This window comes from Phocoena sinus, chromosome 8 (assembly GCF_008692025.1).
Source record: "Phocoena sinus isolate mPhoSin1 chromosome 8, mPhoSin1.pri, whole genome shotgun sequence".
Taxonomy (NCBI): Eukaryota; Metazoa; Chordata; class Mammalia; order Artiodactyla; family Phocoenidae; genus Phocoena; species Phocoena sinus.
In genome coordinates this window covers 30,039,172-30,056,594 of record NC_045770.1, presented here as the reverse complement: position 1 = coordinate 30,056,594, position 17,423 = coordinate 30,039,172, and the positions used below count along the sequence as shown (strand labels likewise).

General features: G+C 35.4%; 1 protein-coding gene across 1 annotated transcript in view; it reads left to right on the top strand.

Annotated features, from left to right (window-relative positions):
• The window catches only part of DYNC2H1 (dynein cytoplasmic 2 heavy chain 1), a 376,258-nt gene that overhangs the window by 62,753 nt on the left and 296,082 nt on the right, over positions 1–17,423 (top strand). Inside the window, 6 exon segments of the mRNA XM_032639512.1 lie at positions 2,697–2,847; positions 4,560–4,765; positions 5,970–6,152; positions 6,709–6,891; positions 8,779–9,002; positions 9,777–9,892. Coding sequence (XP_032495403.1) covers positions 2,697–2,847; positions 4,560–4,765; positions 5,970–6,152; positions 6,709–6,891; positions 8,779–9,002; positions 9,777–9,892 — 1,063 coding nt within the window.

Here is a 17,423-nt window from a genome sequence, read left to right as displayed (position 1 = left end):
TTAGATATCCTGCCTTGTTCAGGATTAGTTTTATTGCTGGTTGAGACTAACACTACAGAGGTAAGATATCAGGAACTTTAGTTCTTAGGGACTATGAAAGGCAGGCATTGAGATGTTGTATGATTTCTCACAGGAAAATCTACCTAACTATTTTTTGCTTTTCAGATTAAAACATTTAGTAGCTATTGGAACAGGGTTTTATGTTGGTTCTTTTAAAGCATGAGAAATTAAATAGGAAACTTGGAACATTCTGGATTCTTAGCCATTTTATCACTCATATCATTTTGTATCTTTTAGCTGTTTAAGTCAAACTAAAATATGTTTAAAAACTCTTGTTAAGTTCTTAGAGAAAAATAAAAGTAGTCATTGATGAATAATAATGCCATTGAAAGTCAGAGTTAAAATGCTTTATTATCTCTGGAAATGTTTCCTAGTACTCTGTCAACTTCCAGGTAGGATTTAAATTGACTTAGAGTAAAAGACACAATATTAAAAAATATACAAAAGTAAGAATTGCATAATAATTAGATTGAGTAAATGACAGTTATATCAGGAGATATACTGGGAGCTACAGGCTAAAGAATGTTGCTGGATTTGAGCCTGAAACTTAGTTCTGGTCTCTGAGCAGTCAAGTAAAAATATGAACTACTAAACATGTATACAGTTCATAATCTATCAAAACAAAGAATTCTAGTTTATTAGCAGTTAATGTTAAGAAAAAATTATCTCAAGAGCATTTATGTAAGGGGATTGAATAGTATAACTGGTTACATGAATGTCTGGTACAGGTTACTGTGTACTATTAATTCAGTTCTCTAAAGACATCTTTGTAAGGACCTGAAATAATGTAGAGAAAGCACTTTCTGGTCTGGGAAGGAGGCAGCATGATAAAGTAGAAAAAATCTGACAGACCTTGGTTCAAATCCTACCTTTTCCAGTTATACTTTGAGTGATTCCTTTTGACACTTAGTTAAGAGGGTATAATAATACCTCCACGGCAACTCATTTTGAAGGTTAAATTATATAATGTTTGCAGAGCACCCTTAGCGACCATTACATTTTAGACAATGTTAGTGTTTGTCCAGGTATCTTAATGGTAATGTGACACGAGAATTAGTTAAGACTGTATCTTGAGCATCATTTCTGTTAGCCTCTCATAGAAATCGTATAGCAGACTGTTAAAAATTGAGATATCGATGTGCATTATTATTAAAATTTATTTATAATACAGAAATTCAGTAGTATTGCCTGAGTGGAAATCCATATATATGACTATTAGTTTCAAGGTGGCAAGTGAAGATTTTCATATGAAAATTAAAAAGCAAAGTCTTTTCTCACAAAGCAGATTTGGATCTGTTTAAACACTTCACCATATACTTGATTAAAGAAGCTGGTGAGTTTTGTACTATAAAGTATGAGAGGTGACTTTGCCCTGCAAAGTTGCTAATTGGCTTTCTCTTTTGTTAAAGAACTTAATGTGGTATTTGTACAATGTTCTAAGAGCAAACAGCAGCTTAGCCTGCTATATTTTTTTTTTTTTTAATTAATTAATTTATTTATTTAGTTTTGGCTGCGTTGTAGCCTGCTATATTAAGTATTAAAATTATATATAGATAATGGATTAATCTGATAAATAGAGGCATTTGATGATATTTTCTGGATGCTAAAAGGTATATATAAGAAAAAAATAATCTGTTCAGTAGTTAATTGGTCAGTAGGTTTAGTGTTTTTTTTTTTTTTTTTTTTTTTTTTTTTTTTTTTATGCGTTACGCGGGCCTCTCACTGTTGTGGCCTCTCCCGTCGCGGAGGACAGGCTCCGGACGCGCAGGCCCAGCGGCCACGGCTCACGGGCCCAGCCGCTCCGCGGCATGCGGGATCCTCCCAGACCGGGGCACGAACCCGTGTCCCCTGCACCGGCAGGCGGACTCCCAACCACTGCGCCACCAGGGAAGCCCCAGGTTTAGTGTTTTTATACGATGATAGATCATGTCTTTAGTTTAAAGGAGGTTATTGGTTTTCCTTGTTCATCTAAGAACTGTATCAAAGTATTTTAATACAAGTTTACAAAATCTGGTGTTTAAATGTATCATTTGCTTTATCAGTAACCTTGCTATATTGATAATATTATAGAAATCCTCTCAAATGGCATTAATATTTCATATTTTATGTAAACATGAAGTTGATCTGTATTTAGTTTCTGTTTATGGGTATTAGACTGAAAGATTAAGACAGACTTTAATTTAGGATAAAATTGGTGTTTTGAAATTGTAGACTTCAATAGTATACTGAGAGATTATTTTGGAATGCTAGAAGATTACTCTTTTTATTAAGTAGAATGCATCATACTCTGTTATCTTTGCATCTTACTGGTTAAAAAGAAGCCATTTATGAGGAGAGTCATGGGAAGAAAGTACAAAGCACTTAGGTTATAATAAGCTTGGTGGGCTCTAAGACCCAAAAATAGGCGTATAGGAGAATAGTAAAAGATGAGCTCTGAGAAGTAAGCTTGGGCTGCATCACACATGCTTTTTCTACAGATGTATTGCTCTATTAATATATGAGGTGCCAGTAAGACATTCAGGTAGAGAGGTCCAATATGTAATTGGAAATTTGGAAAAAGGTATCTTTCCTTAAATTTATAAAATATTTCTAAGTAAATTCAGCTTTAAAAAATAATTTTTCTCTTTATTCATTAGATATTATGCTTGGCAGAGCAGATTAAATTCACTGAAGATGTAGAAAATGCCATCAAAGATCATAGTCTTCATCAGATTGAAACACAACTGGTGAATAAGTTAGAGCACTATACTAACATTGATACAAGTTCTGAGGATCCAGGGAATACTGGTATGGGAAAATATTCCATTTTCTGCCTACTTTTGGGTTATTTGAACATTTTTTTAGTATTCTATCTTAATTTATCTATTGTGCTTTTGTCTGTCAATCAATCATCTGTGTGTCTATTTTGGAGGTTACTTTAGGAATTACAATATACATACTTTTATATTGTACTTAGAATCAATAATTTACTATTTTAAGTGGAATGTAGAAACCTTACCACCATATGGGTTTCTTTATCCTCCCCTTTTTATGTTGTTTTCAATGTATATAGATATCTATATACATTGAAAACTCCATGAGATTATAATTTTTTTCTTTAACTGTCAAATGTATTTTAAAGGACCTGAGAATAGTCTATTATATTTATCTAGATGCTTACCATTTCTGTTGCCCATCCTTCATCCTGATGCTCCAAGTTTCCTTCTGCTGTCATTTTCTTTCTTTGAAGAATTTTCTTTAGTGTTTCTTTTAGAGCCCGTTTGCTGACTATGAATCTTACAGATTTCCTTCTCTTGAGAATGTCTTCATTTCACCTTTATTGTCTTTTCTGATGTGAGTTGATTTTTTTGGTTCTTTTCATGTTGAATGATTTTGGATTGTATCCTGGACATTTTGGATATTGTGTTATAAGAGTCTGAGTCTTATTTAAATTTGCTGGATAATGTTGATATTTTTCTGTTAGCAAGTGATCTTGTTGGGTTCAGGCCACAAGTTTCAGCCAGCTTTCTGTGGGTTGTGGTTCCAATGTCTGTTCTGTCTTTGCTATACTCTTGAGATCTTCCCCACATGTGTGCCACCTAGTGGCCAGTTATCAAAGTCTTTGGTTTAATGTTTAGGATGAGGTCTGCACAGCTCAGGCTGAGCTCAAGAGTTCATAAAGTTTATAGGGTCATTTTCCCAATCTTCTCCCCTTCCATGGTCTTAGCAGTGATTTTGTGGTTCCCTTGGGCTCCTCTTTTGGTCCTCTGTCCAGAAAGCTGGAGTTTCATGTACTGTACTCTCCTTCACACTTTCTGTGACTGTGCCCATGTCTTGGACCAGTTGATGGGAGAAAAGAGAGAAAAAGAGCAATTTGAGTTAGTCCCACTGTCTTGGGATCATAGCTCCTCTGATTTCAAAGGACAGTTCCCTTCCTTCAGAGTTTTAGGCATTTCTGGGTCTCAGCTGCCAGCGCTGAGACTCCTTTTCTGCTTTTCAAGTCTGAGTTAAAAGCCTTCTCCTGGACCTCTCTCTGTCTACACCAATATGGGTTTCTGGCAGCATTGAATCCAGGCCCATGGATATAAGAGAGTAAAAAGAAAAAGAAAAACGGTAAATTTACCACTGGTTTGGTGGCACTTCTAATTCTTCCCTTCCCCAATTTGCCTGATACTCTTTACTTTTTCAGAGTCCTAAACAGCAGTTCAGTGTATGTTGTCCGTGTTTTATACCTGCATTCAGAGGGAGAGACAGGCTGAGTGTGTTTACTCCCTTGCATAAGGAACCAGAACCCTGGTTTCATTGAATTTTAATATCTTAGTTTTCACACACACAATTCTTATTGGTGGATTTGACATTCTTTTGACTTGCATGATATATATTACTATACTATTCAAATGTATCATGAAATTACCATTTAAATTCATTTATTGAGAAATCGTGTGTGTGTGTGTATATAAAATCATAAAGTACATAAATCACAGGCTAACATTTTCCCCAATTATTTCAATTGTATACAGAATCTGGCATTCTGGAGCTTAAACTTAAAGCACTTATTCTTGATATTATTCATAATATTGATGTAGTGAAGCAGTTAAATCAAGTTCAAGTTCATACAACTGAAGACTGGGCTTGGAAAAAACAAGTTAGATTCTATATGAAAAGCAATCACACATGTTACATTCAAATGGTGGATTCTGAACTTCAGTATACTTATGAGTACCAGGTATGACTTGTGGCAGAAATGTTTAATCTTTCCAGTTAGAAATTATTTACTTTAAAGGAAATTTGCTATTGGATGAAAGAGTTATTTTTATTTTAGCTGTAACTTTTAAGAATTTTTTGTGTTATTGTCTTCTATTTCATCATAATTAAAAAGATGTTATATTGGAAAAAATTCTATATACAAAAAAAGTTAACATAACGGCAGTGTTGTGCTGAATTCCCTAAATGTACCTTTTCTTAGAGCAACATTTATACAGATTGAAATATAGCTTTAATCTAAAGAGAATTGAATATTAGGCAACCTCAATGGAAACAATTTGGTTTGTGCCTCCTTTTACAAGGCCAAAATTAGTGCAATTGTTAATATTTCTAAGTACGTTTGTTAAATATTCTCAGTTTGTAAGGTAAAATAATTTTCAAGCAAATAACCTAGCTCATGTAACCTGTTCTCAAAAAATCCAGTTGTATCCTCTCTGCCTTTTTCCATCATAGTGAGTCAATCATAAGGATATATTTGACATTTATGTTAATAAGCATATGTCAAGAGAGTTGCCAGCTAGCTCGTTCAAAAAGGAAATGTATTTTGAGACCCAAATCTGTCCACCTAAATTAAATAAAAACTCTATAAAATGCAGCTTGAATTGGACTCTATTTCCGCTAAAATTTAGTAGAAATTTTGAGAATTATTTGATAGGTTAAGATTATTAATTTCATAAGGAGTTTTTCAAATTAATTATACTTTGAGGTTTCCAAAGTAGTTCTGATTTTTGAAGATTGTAAGATTCCAGGAAGTAATTTACATGAATTTTAAAATACAAAATAGGATGATTATTGTACATAATTATATTGAATTGTATTGGAAAGTGTATAATTGTATACAGTTTCTGGATTTGCCTGCCTTAGAGGTATATCTTTGTGACATTATCAAGAACTTGAGAGACTATTTGGAAAACCTGACAGTATGTCAATTGAGGATAGAATAAAGTACATGCTTGAGAAATAACTAAGTTTAATTCCAGTTTGTGCTTTAGAAAGTTTCTTGAATTACTAAAAAAATTTTTGTATATTTTTTCTATGTTAACAACTTTAAACTATTTTTTGCCTTTTTAAATTTTTAACTAGAATTGCTATTTAACTACACTATATAATATTTGTACATATTGAATAGAATATGAATATTTGAAGTTTATATTTCTCTTGTGTAGGGTAATGCTCCCAAGCTGGTTTACACTCCACTGACAGACAAGTGCTACTTAACTCTCACTCAAGCCATGAAGATGGGACTTGGAGGAAATCCGTACGGACCAGCTGGAACTGGAAAAACTGAATCAGTAAAGGCTTTAGGTGGACTACTTGGAAGACAAGTTTTAGTTTTTAATTGTGATGAGGTAGAATAAATAATTATCAAACGCTATAATAGTGTCTTAGATGTTTGGAATAGTTTTCACATACTTACATATGAAATGCTCTCTTTTAAAATCACTCTTCTTTTAAATCACTTGAAAGTGGATTTTATTTGAGAAGTAAAATGGAGAGAGGTTGCACATAGTGTAGTCCAAAAACTTTTCTAAAGAGAACTATTACATAGAAATAATTTTAAATACAGAATGAAGCTTTATATTAGAGGAAAAATCTTAAATTCTTATTAAGTTACCATTTTCAAAACATTGTGTGTATTTTGACTTAAAGAATAACTGAAACAAAATCTTATACTTGTTTAGTTCTGTGTACTTTTCAGAACACTTTCACATGAATTATTTTGTTTACTCCTTGAAACCATCCTAGGTTTTGAAAGAGTAGCTATTTAATCTCTGCTTAAAAAAGAACTAAAGAGGTATAGATGGGTGAAATGATTACCTTCTCACTAAATGACATAAAGTATTAAATTATTATTAGAGATTTTAATTATTTTTATTGAATATAATTTTTATTGTTATTTTTAAGGGCATCGATGTGAAGTCAATGGGACGAATATTTGTTGGTTTGGTGAAGTGTGGGGCCTGGGGTTGTTTTGATGAATTCAATAGACTAGAAGAATCTGTACTGTCAGCAGTTTCTATGCAAATCCAGACAATTCAAGATGCTTTGAAGAATCATAGAACTGTATGTGAACTGCTTGGCAAGGAGGTATAGCATATATTGGGAATTTAAAGAATTAAACTATTTTATAAGACTTTGTGTTACTCATACTCAGGCAAACAGTCTATCTTTATTTCTCCTGGCACCTCGGTTTCTAATTTGTGACCAGTGTGTTAAACCTTTTTACCTGTGAATTGTCTCTGAGTTTCTCACCCTTTTTGGGTCCCATTTCCACCATTCATCTTCAAACTTTTTTTTTTTTTTTTCTGCGGTACGCGGGCCTCTCACTGTTGTGGCTTCTCCCGTTGCGGAGCACAGGCTCCGGACGCGCAGGCTCAGCGGCCATGGCTCACGGTCGCAGCCGCTCCGCGGCATGTGGGATCTTCCTGGACTGGGGCATGAACTCGTGTCCCCTGCATCGGCAGGCGGACTCTCAACCACTGCGCCACCAGGGAAACCCCATCTTCAAACTTTTGATATTGAATAATCCAGTTATAATAATATTTGCTAACATTTATCAAACACTCTATGCCACTGTGCTTAGTGCTTTTATGCATTGTTTCATTTAGTACTCATAACAATCCTTTGACTTAGGTACTATTATATTTTTTTAACTTTTATGGATGAGGAAACTAGAGCTTGATATGTTAAACATAAGAAGTGGAGCTGGAAATAGAACCCACGTCTGTCTAATTCTGAAATTCATGTTTTTAATCACTATTCTATATGAATCTTAAAACAATAAATACTTAACTATTCTTCTGTTGCTCACTTCTCCCCATAGGAGGTATACATTCATGTCATTAGAACTTAAACTTATTTGTATGTAAAACATAGATTTCTCTATATAATGTGTAATGGTGAATACACTGAAAGTTGAAAGAACTGTGAAATTATCCTCTTCCCCATAATAACATTTTCCCAATACAAGTTTTTCAGGGTAGACCAAGAAAGTAGGACCCCTTCTAACTTGCCTGTTACTTACATGATGTTTCAATTCTTTCTTAACAAAGAAAAGAGAAATTCTTCAGTTTTTACCTCTCTGTCATCAAAATTTATTTTCTACCCTGTTCATTTTTTGTCAGTTCCTCCTCTTAGAAAGAAAAATTGTCCTTTTTCCCAACTCAAACTAATTTTTCCATCTATACTTTGGAAACTGCTTCCAAGGGACCTTCTCTTCAGAGTTATCTCTGTCTTTCTACTTGTTTCTCGTTGGCTTTTAAACATAATCACATATTTTCCTTCTTAATATATTATATTATATTATATTAGATATAATGGTACTGTAATATAATGTTTAGTATAATTAAAACATAAGCAAACCTTCCCTTAATTCATCTTTCCTTCCAACCACACTTTTTGTTTTCTTTCCTTTATAGCCAGGTTTTTTACTCTAGGTATTTCTACTTCCTAATTGCCCATTCATTGTTTATACATTATAATTCTGCCTTTCTATTCTTAGTGCTTTGTTGAAAATGCTATTAGATACTCTCATGATATTTTGCTCTTATAGCATTTATTAACTATGATTGCTTCTTTCAAATATTCAATAGACTATAAACTCCAGAAAGGCATAAACTATTACTGACTTTAGTTCAGAGTTATGTTGTCTCTGTGTACTTAGCAAAGTGCCTAACACAAGGAAGACTTTTAGTAAACATATGTTGAATGAATGAATAGACATTCAAACTAGTTACCATCACTTAAACTTTCAGCCTCAAAAAACTGATTGTAAAGAGCATCTATAAAGTAGTGTAGTTCCTAAGGAGTTTATTATATGTTGAGTAAGGAGATGTTTAGCACACTAGTGGTTGCTTTTGGCTAAGGTATAAGACATATGTGTAAAAATATGTTACAATAAAACTTCTATTTGTAATATGTTTTATAGTTATAGTTTCAAGTATTTGATGCCTATGTTTTAAATTAATATTCCAGGTAGAAATAAATTCTAATTCTGGAATTTTTATCACTATGAATCCTGCTGGAAAAGGTTATGGAGGAAGACAAAAACTGCCTGATAATCTTAAACAGCTTTTCAGGCCAGTAGCCATGTCTCGTCCAGACAATGAGCTTATTGCAGAAGTTATTCTCTATTCAGAAGGCTTTAAAGATGCTAAGGTGTTGGGCAGAAAATTGGTAGCTATCTTCAATCTATCCAGGTGAGTTTTCCTGTTTTAAATATTTTAATATTTTATAGTTCCATGATTGATCAGAGTTATTAATGACCATTTTTCACATTTGTCCAATTTACCTATTCAGTGATTTTCATATTGGTGATTTTCATAAGTACAATTTTGTATTGTACTCAAGGTGTTGGTAAGAAAGATTTTAGTTTGAATAACAGAAACGTCTGGCTCAAAACTGCTTGTTTTTCGTAAATACTATTAATTCAATTTCACGTTTTTTCTGCAAAATATTTTTATTGGAGTACTCCAGCTAAATGATACTTACTAAACTAATTTACCAGCTGACCACTCAAAGCCTACTGTTGTTTGGAGGGAATCTTTCACATTTTTTTTTTTTTTATGTCTGATTTTTAGTAATAGAGATTGACTTTTAGCTTCTTTGGACAACCTAGAATTCTGGTCCATATTACTTAAGAGACAGTGAGAACTAGAGTGTCAGAGATTGAGAGCAAGATGGATTGATTAAAGACTTTAGGAATAAAAGTAACAGGTGGTTATCATTTAGTGTCTTCATTAAGATGATAGCCAGTTTGTGAAAGGTTTATCCTGATCCTTGAGAACCATCCATCTTTAACATTTTACTTGAGTGATTATTTTGTGTTGCTTGATTCATTTTTATAAACTAATGTAATATTAGAAATTATTTCTATGTGTTAGTAGTTAGATTCTGTATTTCTTTTAATATGATTACAAAAATAATTTCTTATAGCTATTTGATGATTTATGATTTCCATGTCTTTACCTAAGAGAACTTTTGACACCTCAGCAACATTATGACTGGGGTTTGAGAGCTTTGAAGACAGTTCTGAGAGGAAGTGGAAATCTTCTTAGACAGCTGAAGAAAACTAGTGTTAAACAAAAAGGTATGATTCATTATGCCAATTATAATCTTATTTTTTTAAATAAGTTTTAATTTATTATAGTTTTAGATTTATATAAAAGTTATACATATAGTATAGAGGGTTTCTGATTATTACGTTCTCCCAGTTTCTCCTGTTGTTAACATCTTACATTAGTATTGTACATTTATTGAAACTAATGAACCAACATTGATTCATAATTTTTTAATAAAGTCCATAATTTATTGAGATTTTTCCTAATTTTTACCTATGTCTCATCATAACTTTTAAACATGCATTAAATATTTAATAGTTGTGGTATATAGAGGAATAGTCTAGTCCACTTGTGCTCAATCTTTAACAGGCATTAGAGTCATCTAGAGGCTTGTTGAAACACAGATTGTTGGACCCCACACCCAAAGTTCCTGAATTGATAGTTCTGGAATAGAATCTGAAAATTTGTCTAGTCTTGAAACAAGAACAGAAACCTTAGAAACACATGGAGATTTTCTCTTTCAAAGATAGTATACCAAACAAAATTACCCTTTTACTTTTATTTTTGAATTTTTAAATTTAATTATATATATATATTTATACAGCAGGTTCTTATTAGTCATCAATTTTATACACATCAGTGTATACGTGTCAATCCCAGTCTCCCAATTCATCACACCACCACCTCCACCACCACCCCCAGCCGCTTTCCCCCCTTGGTGTCTATACGTTTGTTCTCTACATCTCTGTCTCAACTTCTGCCCTGCAAACTGCTTCATCTGTACCATTTTTCTAGGTTCCACATATATGCGTTAATATACGATATTTGCTTCTCTCTTTCTGCCTTACTTCACTCTGTATGACAGTCTCCATATCCATCCACAGCTCAACAAATGACCCAATTTAGTTCCTTTTTATGGCTGAGTAATATTCCATTGTATATATGTACCACAACTTCTTTATCCATTCGTCTGTCGATGGGCATTTAGGTTGCTTTCATGACCTGGCTATTGTAAATAGTGCTGCAGTGAACATTGGGGTGCTTGTGTCTTTTTGCATTATGGTTTTCTCTGGGTATATGCCCAGTAGTGGGATTGCTGGATCATACGGCAATTCTATTTTTAGTTTTTCAAGTAACCTCCATGCTGTTCTCCATAGTGGCTGTATCAATTTACATTCCCACCAACAGTGCAAGAGGGTTCCCTTTTCTCCACACCCTCTCCAGCATTTGTTGTTTGTAGATTTTCTGATGATGCCCATTCTAACTGGTGTGAGGTGATACTTCATTGTAGTTTTGATTTGCATTTCTCAAATAATTAATGATGTTGAGCAGCTTTTCATGTGCTTCTTGGCCATCTGTATGTCTTCTTCAGAGAAATGTCTATTTAGGTCTTCTGCCCATTTTTGGATTGGGTTGTTTGTTTTTTAATATTGAGCTGCATGAGCTGTTTATATATTTTGGAGATTGACCCTTTGTCCATTGATTCATCTGCAAATATTTTCTCCCATTCTGAGGGTTGTCTTTTCGTCTTGTTTATGGTTTCCTGTGCTGTGCAGAAGCTTTGAAGTTTCATTAGGTCCCATTTGTTTATTTTTGTTTCCATTACTCTAGGAGGTGGATCAGAAAAGATCTTGCCGTGATTTATGTCAAAGAGTGTTCTTCCTATGTTTTCCTCTAAGAGGTTTATAGTATCCAGTCTTATATTTAGCTCTCTAATACATTTTGAGTTTATTTTTGTGTATGGTGTTAGGGAGTGTTCTAATTTCTTTCTTTTGCATGTAGCTGTCCAGTTTTCCCAGCACCACTTATTGAAGAAACTGTCTTTTCTCCATTGAATATCCTTGCCTCCTTTGTCATAGATTAACTGACCATAGGTGCATGGGTTTATCTCTGGGCTTTCTATCTTGTTCCATTGATCTATGTTTCTGTTTTTGTGCTAGTACCATATTGTCTTGATTACTATAGCTTCGTAGTATAGTCTGAAGTCACGGAGTCTGATTCCTCCAGCTCCGATTTTTTCCCTCAAGACTGCTTTGGTTCTTTGGGGTCTTTTGTGTCTCCATACAAATTTTAAGATAATTTGTTCTAGTTCTGTAAAAAATTCCATTGGTAATTTGATAGGGATTGCATTGAGTCTGTAGATTGCTTTGGGTAGGATAGTCATTTTCACAATATTGATTTTTCCAATCCAAGAACATGGTATATCTCTCCATCTGTTTGTATCATCTTTGATTTCTTTCATCAGTGTCTTTTAGTGTCCTGTATACAGGTCTTTCGTCTCCCTAAGTAGGTTTATTCCTAGGTATTTTATTCTTTTTGTTGCAATGATAAATGGTAGTGTTTCCTTAATTTCTCTTTCAGATTTTTCATCATTACTATAAAGGAATGCAAGAAATTTCTGTGCATTAATTTTGTATCCTGCAACTTTACCAAATTCATTGATTAGCTCTAGTAGTTTTCTGGTGGCATCTATAGGATTCTCTATGTATAGTATCATGGCATCTGCAAGCAGTGACAGTTTTACTTCTTCTTTTCCAATTTGTATTCCTTTTATTTCTTTTTCTTCTCTGATTGCCGTGGACAGGACTTCCAATACTATGTTGAATAATAGTGGTGAGAGTGGACATCCTTGTCTTGTTCCTGATCTTAGAGGAAATGCTTTCAGTTTTTCACCATTGAGAATGATGTTTGCTGTGGGTTTGTCGTATATGGCCTTTATTATGATGAGGTAGGTTCCCTCTATGTGCACTCTCTGGAGAGTTTTTATCATAAGTGAGCGTTGAATTTTGTCAAAAGCTTTTTCTGTATCTATTGAGATGAACATATGGTTTTTCTTCTTCAGTTTGTTAATATGGTGTATCACATTGATTGATTTGCTTATAATGAAGACTCCTTGCATCCCTGGGATAAATCCCACTTGATCATGGTGTATGATCCTTTTAATGTGTTGTTGGATTCTGTTTGCTAGTATTTTGTTGAGCCTTTTTTTTTTTTTTTTGCGGTATGCGGGCCTCTGACTGCTGTGGCCTCTCCCGTTGTGGAGCACAGGATCCGGACGCGGCGACTTAGCGGGCGTGGCTCACAGACCCAGCCATTTCGTGGCATGTGGGATCTTCCTGGACCAGGGCATGAACCCGTGTCCCCTGCATTGGCAGGTGGACTCTCAACCACCGTGCCACCAGGGAAGCCCTGTTGAGGCTTTTGCATCTATATTCATCAGTGATATTGGTAATTTTCTTTTTTTGTAGTATCTTTGTCTGGTTTTGGTATCACGGTGATGGTGGCCCTAAAGAATGAGTTTTGGAGTGTTCCTTCCTCTGCAGTTTTTTGGAAGAGTTTGAGAAGGATAGGTGTTAGCTCTTCTCTAAATGTTCGATAGAATTCACCTGTGAAGCCATCTGTTCCTGGACTTTTGTTTTTTGGAAGATTTTTAATCACAGTTTCAATTTCATTACTTGTGATTGGTCTGTTCATAGTTTCTATTTCTTCCTGGTTCAGTCTTGGAAGATTATACCTTTCTAAGAATTTGTTCATTTCTTCCAGGTTGTCCATTTTATTGGCATAGAGTTGCTTGTAGTAGTCTCTTAGGTTGCTTTGTATTTCTGCTGTGTCTGTTGTAACTTCTCCTTTTTCATTTTTAATTTTGTTGATATGAGTCCTCTCCCTCTTTTTCTTGATGAGTCTGGCTAATGGTTTATCAATTTTCTTTATCTTCTCAAAGAACCAGCTTTTAGTTTTGTTGATCTTTGCTATTGTTGTCATTGTTGTCTTTCTTTCTATTTCATTTATTTCTGCTCTGATCTTTATGCTTTCTTTCCTTCTGCTAACTTTGGGTTTTGTTTGTTCTTCTTTCTCTAGTTCCTTTAGGTGTAAGGTTAGGTTGTTTATTTGAGATGTTTGTTGTTTCTTGATGTAGGCTGGTATAGCTATAAACTTCCCTCTTAAACTGCTTTTGCTGCATCCCATAGGTTTTAGATCGTTGTGTTTTCATTGTCATTTGTCTCTAAGTATTTTTTGATTTCCTCTTTGATTTCTTCAGTGATCTCTTGGTTATTTAGTAATATATTGTTTACCCTCCATGTGTTTGTGTTTTTTATGTTTTTTTCCCTGTAATTCATTTCTGATCTTATAGCGTTGTGGTCAGAAAATATGCTTGATATGATTTCAGTTTTCTTAAATTTACTGAGGCTTGATTTGTGACCCAAGATGTGATGTATCCTGCAGAATGTTCCATGTGCACTTGAGAAGAAAGTGTAATCTGCTGTTTTAGGACGGAATGTCCTATAAATATCAATTAAATCTCTCTGGTCTATTGTGTCATTTAAAGCTTCTGTTTCCTTATTTATTTTCACTTTGGATGATCTGTCCATTGGTGTAAGTGAGCGGTTAATGTCCCCCACTCTTATTGTGTTACTCTCGATTTCCTCTTTTATAGCTGTTAGCAGTTGCCTTATGTATTGAGGTGCTCCTATGTTGTGTGCATATATATTTATAATTGTTATAGCTTCTTCTTGGATTCATCCCTTGATCATTATGTAGTGTCCTTCCTTGTCTCTTGTAACATTCTTTATTTTATAGTCTATTTTATCTGATATGAATATTGCTACTCCAGCTTTCTTTTGATTTCCATTTGCATGGAGTATCTTTTCCATCCCCCACTTTCAGTCTGTATGTGTCCCTAGGTCTGAAGTGTGTCTCTTGTAGACAGCATATATATGGGTCTTGTTTTTGTATCCATTCAGCAAGCCTGTGTCTTTTGGTTGGAGCATTTAATCCATTCACGTTTAAGGTAATTATCGATATGTATGTTCCTATGACTATTTTCTTAATTGTTTTGGGTTTGTTTTTGTAGGTCCTTTTCTCCTCTTGTGTTTCCCACTTAGAGAAGTTCCTTTAGCATTCATTGTAGAGTTGGTCTGGTGGTGCTGAATTCTCTTAGCTTTTGCTTGTCTGTAAAGCTTTTCATTTTTCTATCAAATCTGACTGAGATTCTTGCTGGTAGAGTAATCTTGGTTGTAGGTTCTTCCCCTTCATCACTTTAACTATGTCCTGTCAGTCCCTTCTAGCTTGTAGAGTTTCTGCTGAGAAATCAGCTGTTAACCTTATGGGAGTTCCCTTGTATGTTATTTGTCATTTTTCCCTTGCTGCTTTCAGTAATTTTTCTTTAATTTTTGCCAATTTGATTTTTATGTGTCTTGGCGTGTTTCTCCTTGGGTTTATCCTGTATGGGACTCTTTGTGCTTCCTGGACTTGGGTGGCTATTTCCTTTCCCATGTTAGGGAAGTTTTTGACTATAATCTCTTCATATATTTTCTCGGCTCCTTTCTCTCTTCTCCTTCTGGGACCCCTATAGTGTGAAAGTTGTGTTTAATCTTGTGCCAGAGGTCTCTTAGGCTGTCTTCATTTCTTTTCATTCTTTTTTCTTTATTCTGTTCTGTGGCAGTGAATTCCACATTCGTCTTCCAGTTCACTTATCCGTTCTTCTGCCTCAGTTATTCTGCTATTGATTCCTTCTAGTGTATTTTTCATTTCAGTTATTGTATTTTTCAATCTCTTTGTTTGTTCTTTAATTCTTTTAGGTCTTTGTTAAACATTTCTTGCATCTTCTCAATCTTTGCCTCCATTCTTTTTCTGAGGTCCTGGATCATCTTCACTATCATTATTCTGAATTCTTTTTTGGAAGGTTGCCTATTTCCACTTCATTTAGTTGTTTTTCTTGGATTTTATCTTGTTCTTCATCTGGTACATAGCCTCTGCCTTTTCATCTTGTCTATCTTTTTGTGAATGTGGTTTTTGTTCCACAGGCTGCAGGATTGTAGTTCTTGCTTTGGCTGTCTACCCTCTGCTGGTTGAGGCTATCTAAGAGTCTTGTGCAAGTTTCCTGATGGGAGGGAGTGGTGGTGGGTAGAGCTGGCTGTTGCTCTGGTGGGCAGAGCTCAGTAAAACTTTAATCCACTTGTCTGCTGATGGGTGGGGGCTGGGTTTCCACCCTGTTGGTTGTTTGGCCTGAGGCCAGCCAACACTGGAACCTGCAGGCTCTTTGGTGAGGCTAATGGCGGCCTCTGGGAGGGCTCACACCAAGGAGTATTTCCCAGAACTTCTGCTGCCAGTGTTGTTGTCCTCACGGTGAGCCACAGCCACCCACCGCCTCTGCAGGATACCCTCCAACACTAGCAGGTAGGTCTGGTTTAGTCTCTCCTGTGGTCACTGCTCCTTCCCCTTGGTCCCGATGTGCACACTACTTTGTGTGTGCCCTCCAAAGAGTGGAGTCTCTGTTTCCCCAGTCCTGTCAGAGTCATGCCGTCAAATCTCGCTAGCCTTCAATGTCTGATTCTCTAGGAATTCCTCCTCCCATTGGCAGGACCCCCTGGTTTGGAAGCCTGACGTTGGGCTCAGAACCTTGGCTCCAGTGGGTGGACTTCTGTGGTATAAGTGTTCTCCGGTCTGTGAGTCACCACCCAGCAGTTAGGGATTTGATTTTACTGTGATTGTGCCCCTCGTACTGTCTCATTGTGGCTTCTCCTTTGTCTTTGCATATGGGGTATCTTTTTTGGTGAGTTGCAGTGTCTTCCTGTTGATGACTGTTCAGCAGTTAGTTGTGATTCTCATGTTCTCGCTAGAGGGAGTGAGAGCGTGTCCTTCTACTCCCCCATCTTGGTTCAGGCTCCAAAATTACCCTTTTAAAGAAATATTTTAAGATTATAAAAATACCTTTTTTTAGATTAATTAATTTATTGAAGCTGCTCTGGGTCTTAGTTGCAGCACGCAGGATCTTCATTATGGCACGCGGGATCTTTTCGTTGTGGCCTGTGGGCTCTTTAGTTGCGGCATGTTGGCTTCTTCATTTTGGCATGCGGGCTTCTTAGTTGTGGCATGTGAACTCTTAGTTGTGGCATCCATGTGGAATCTAGTTCCCCGACCAGAGAATGATCTCAGGCCTCCTGTGTTGGGGAGTGTGGAGTCTTATCCACTGGACCATCAGGGAAGTCCCAAAAGTACCTTGGAGCAAAGAATAATTTTAGATTTATTACAGTAAAGTTGCGAAGTTAGCATTTCCATCGTTTCCCTCTTATTTGCTGTGGTACATTTGTCAAAACTGGGAAACTGAGGCTGGTACATTACTATTAACTAAGTTCCAGACTTTATTTGGATTTCACCTGCTTTATCATTAATCTCCTCTTTCTGTTCCAAGATTGAATCTAGGGTGCCATGTTGTATTAAGTTGTCATGTCTCCTTAAGTCTCCTCTGCTCTGTGACAGTTTCTCAGTCTGTTTTTGTATTCATGACCCTGACAGGGTCCTAGTCAGATATCACATAGACTCTTTCTCAGTCTGGGTTTTTTTTCTGATATTTAACTCATGATTTAATTGAGTTGTGAACATTTGGAAAAAAATACTGCAGGGGTGGAATGCCCTTTTTAATTCATTTTAGTGGGTACATAATAACTATTTGACATCACTGGTGATGTTCACCTTCATTACTTATGTTAATGTTTTCCAGGTTTCTCTACTGTAGTTATTTTCCCCTTTCCCGACTCTCTTCTTTGGAAGCCAGTTACT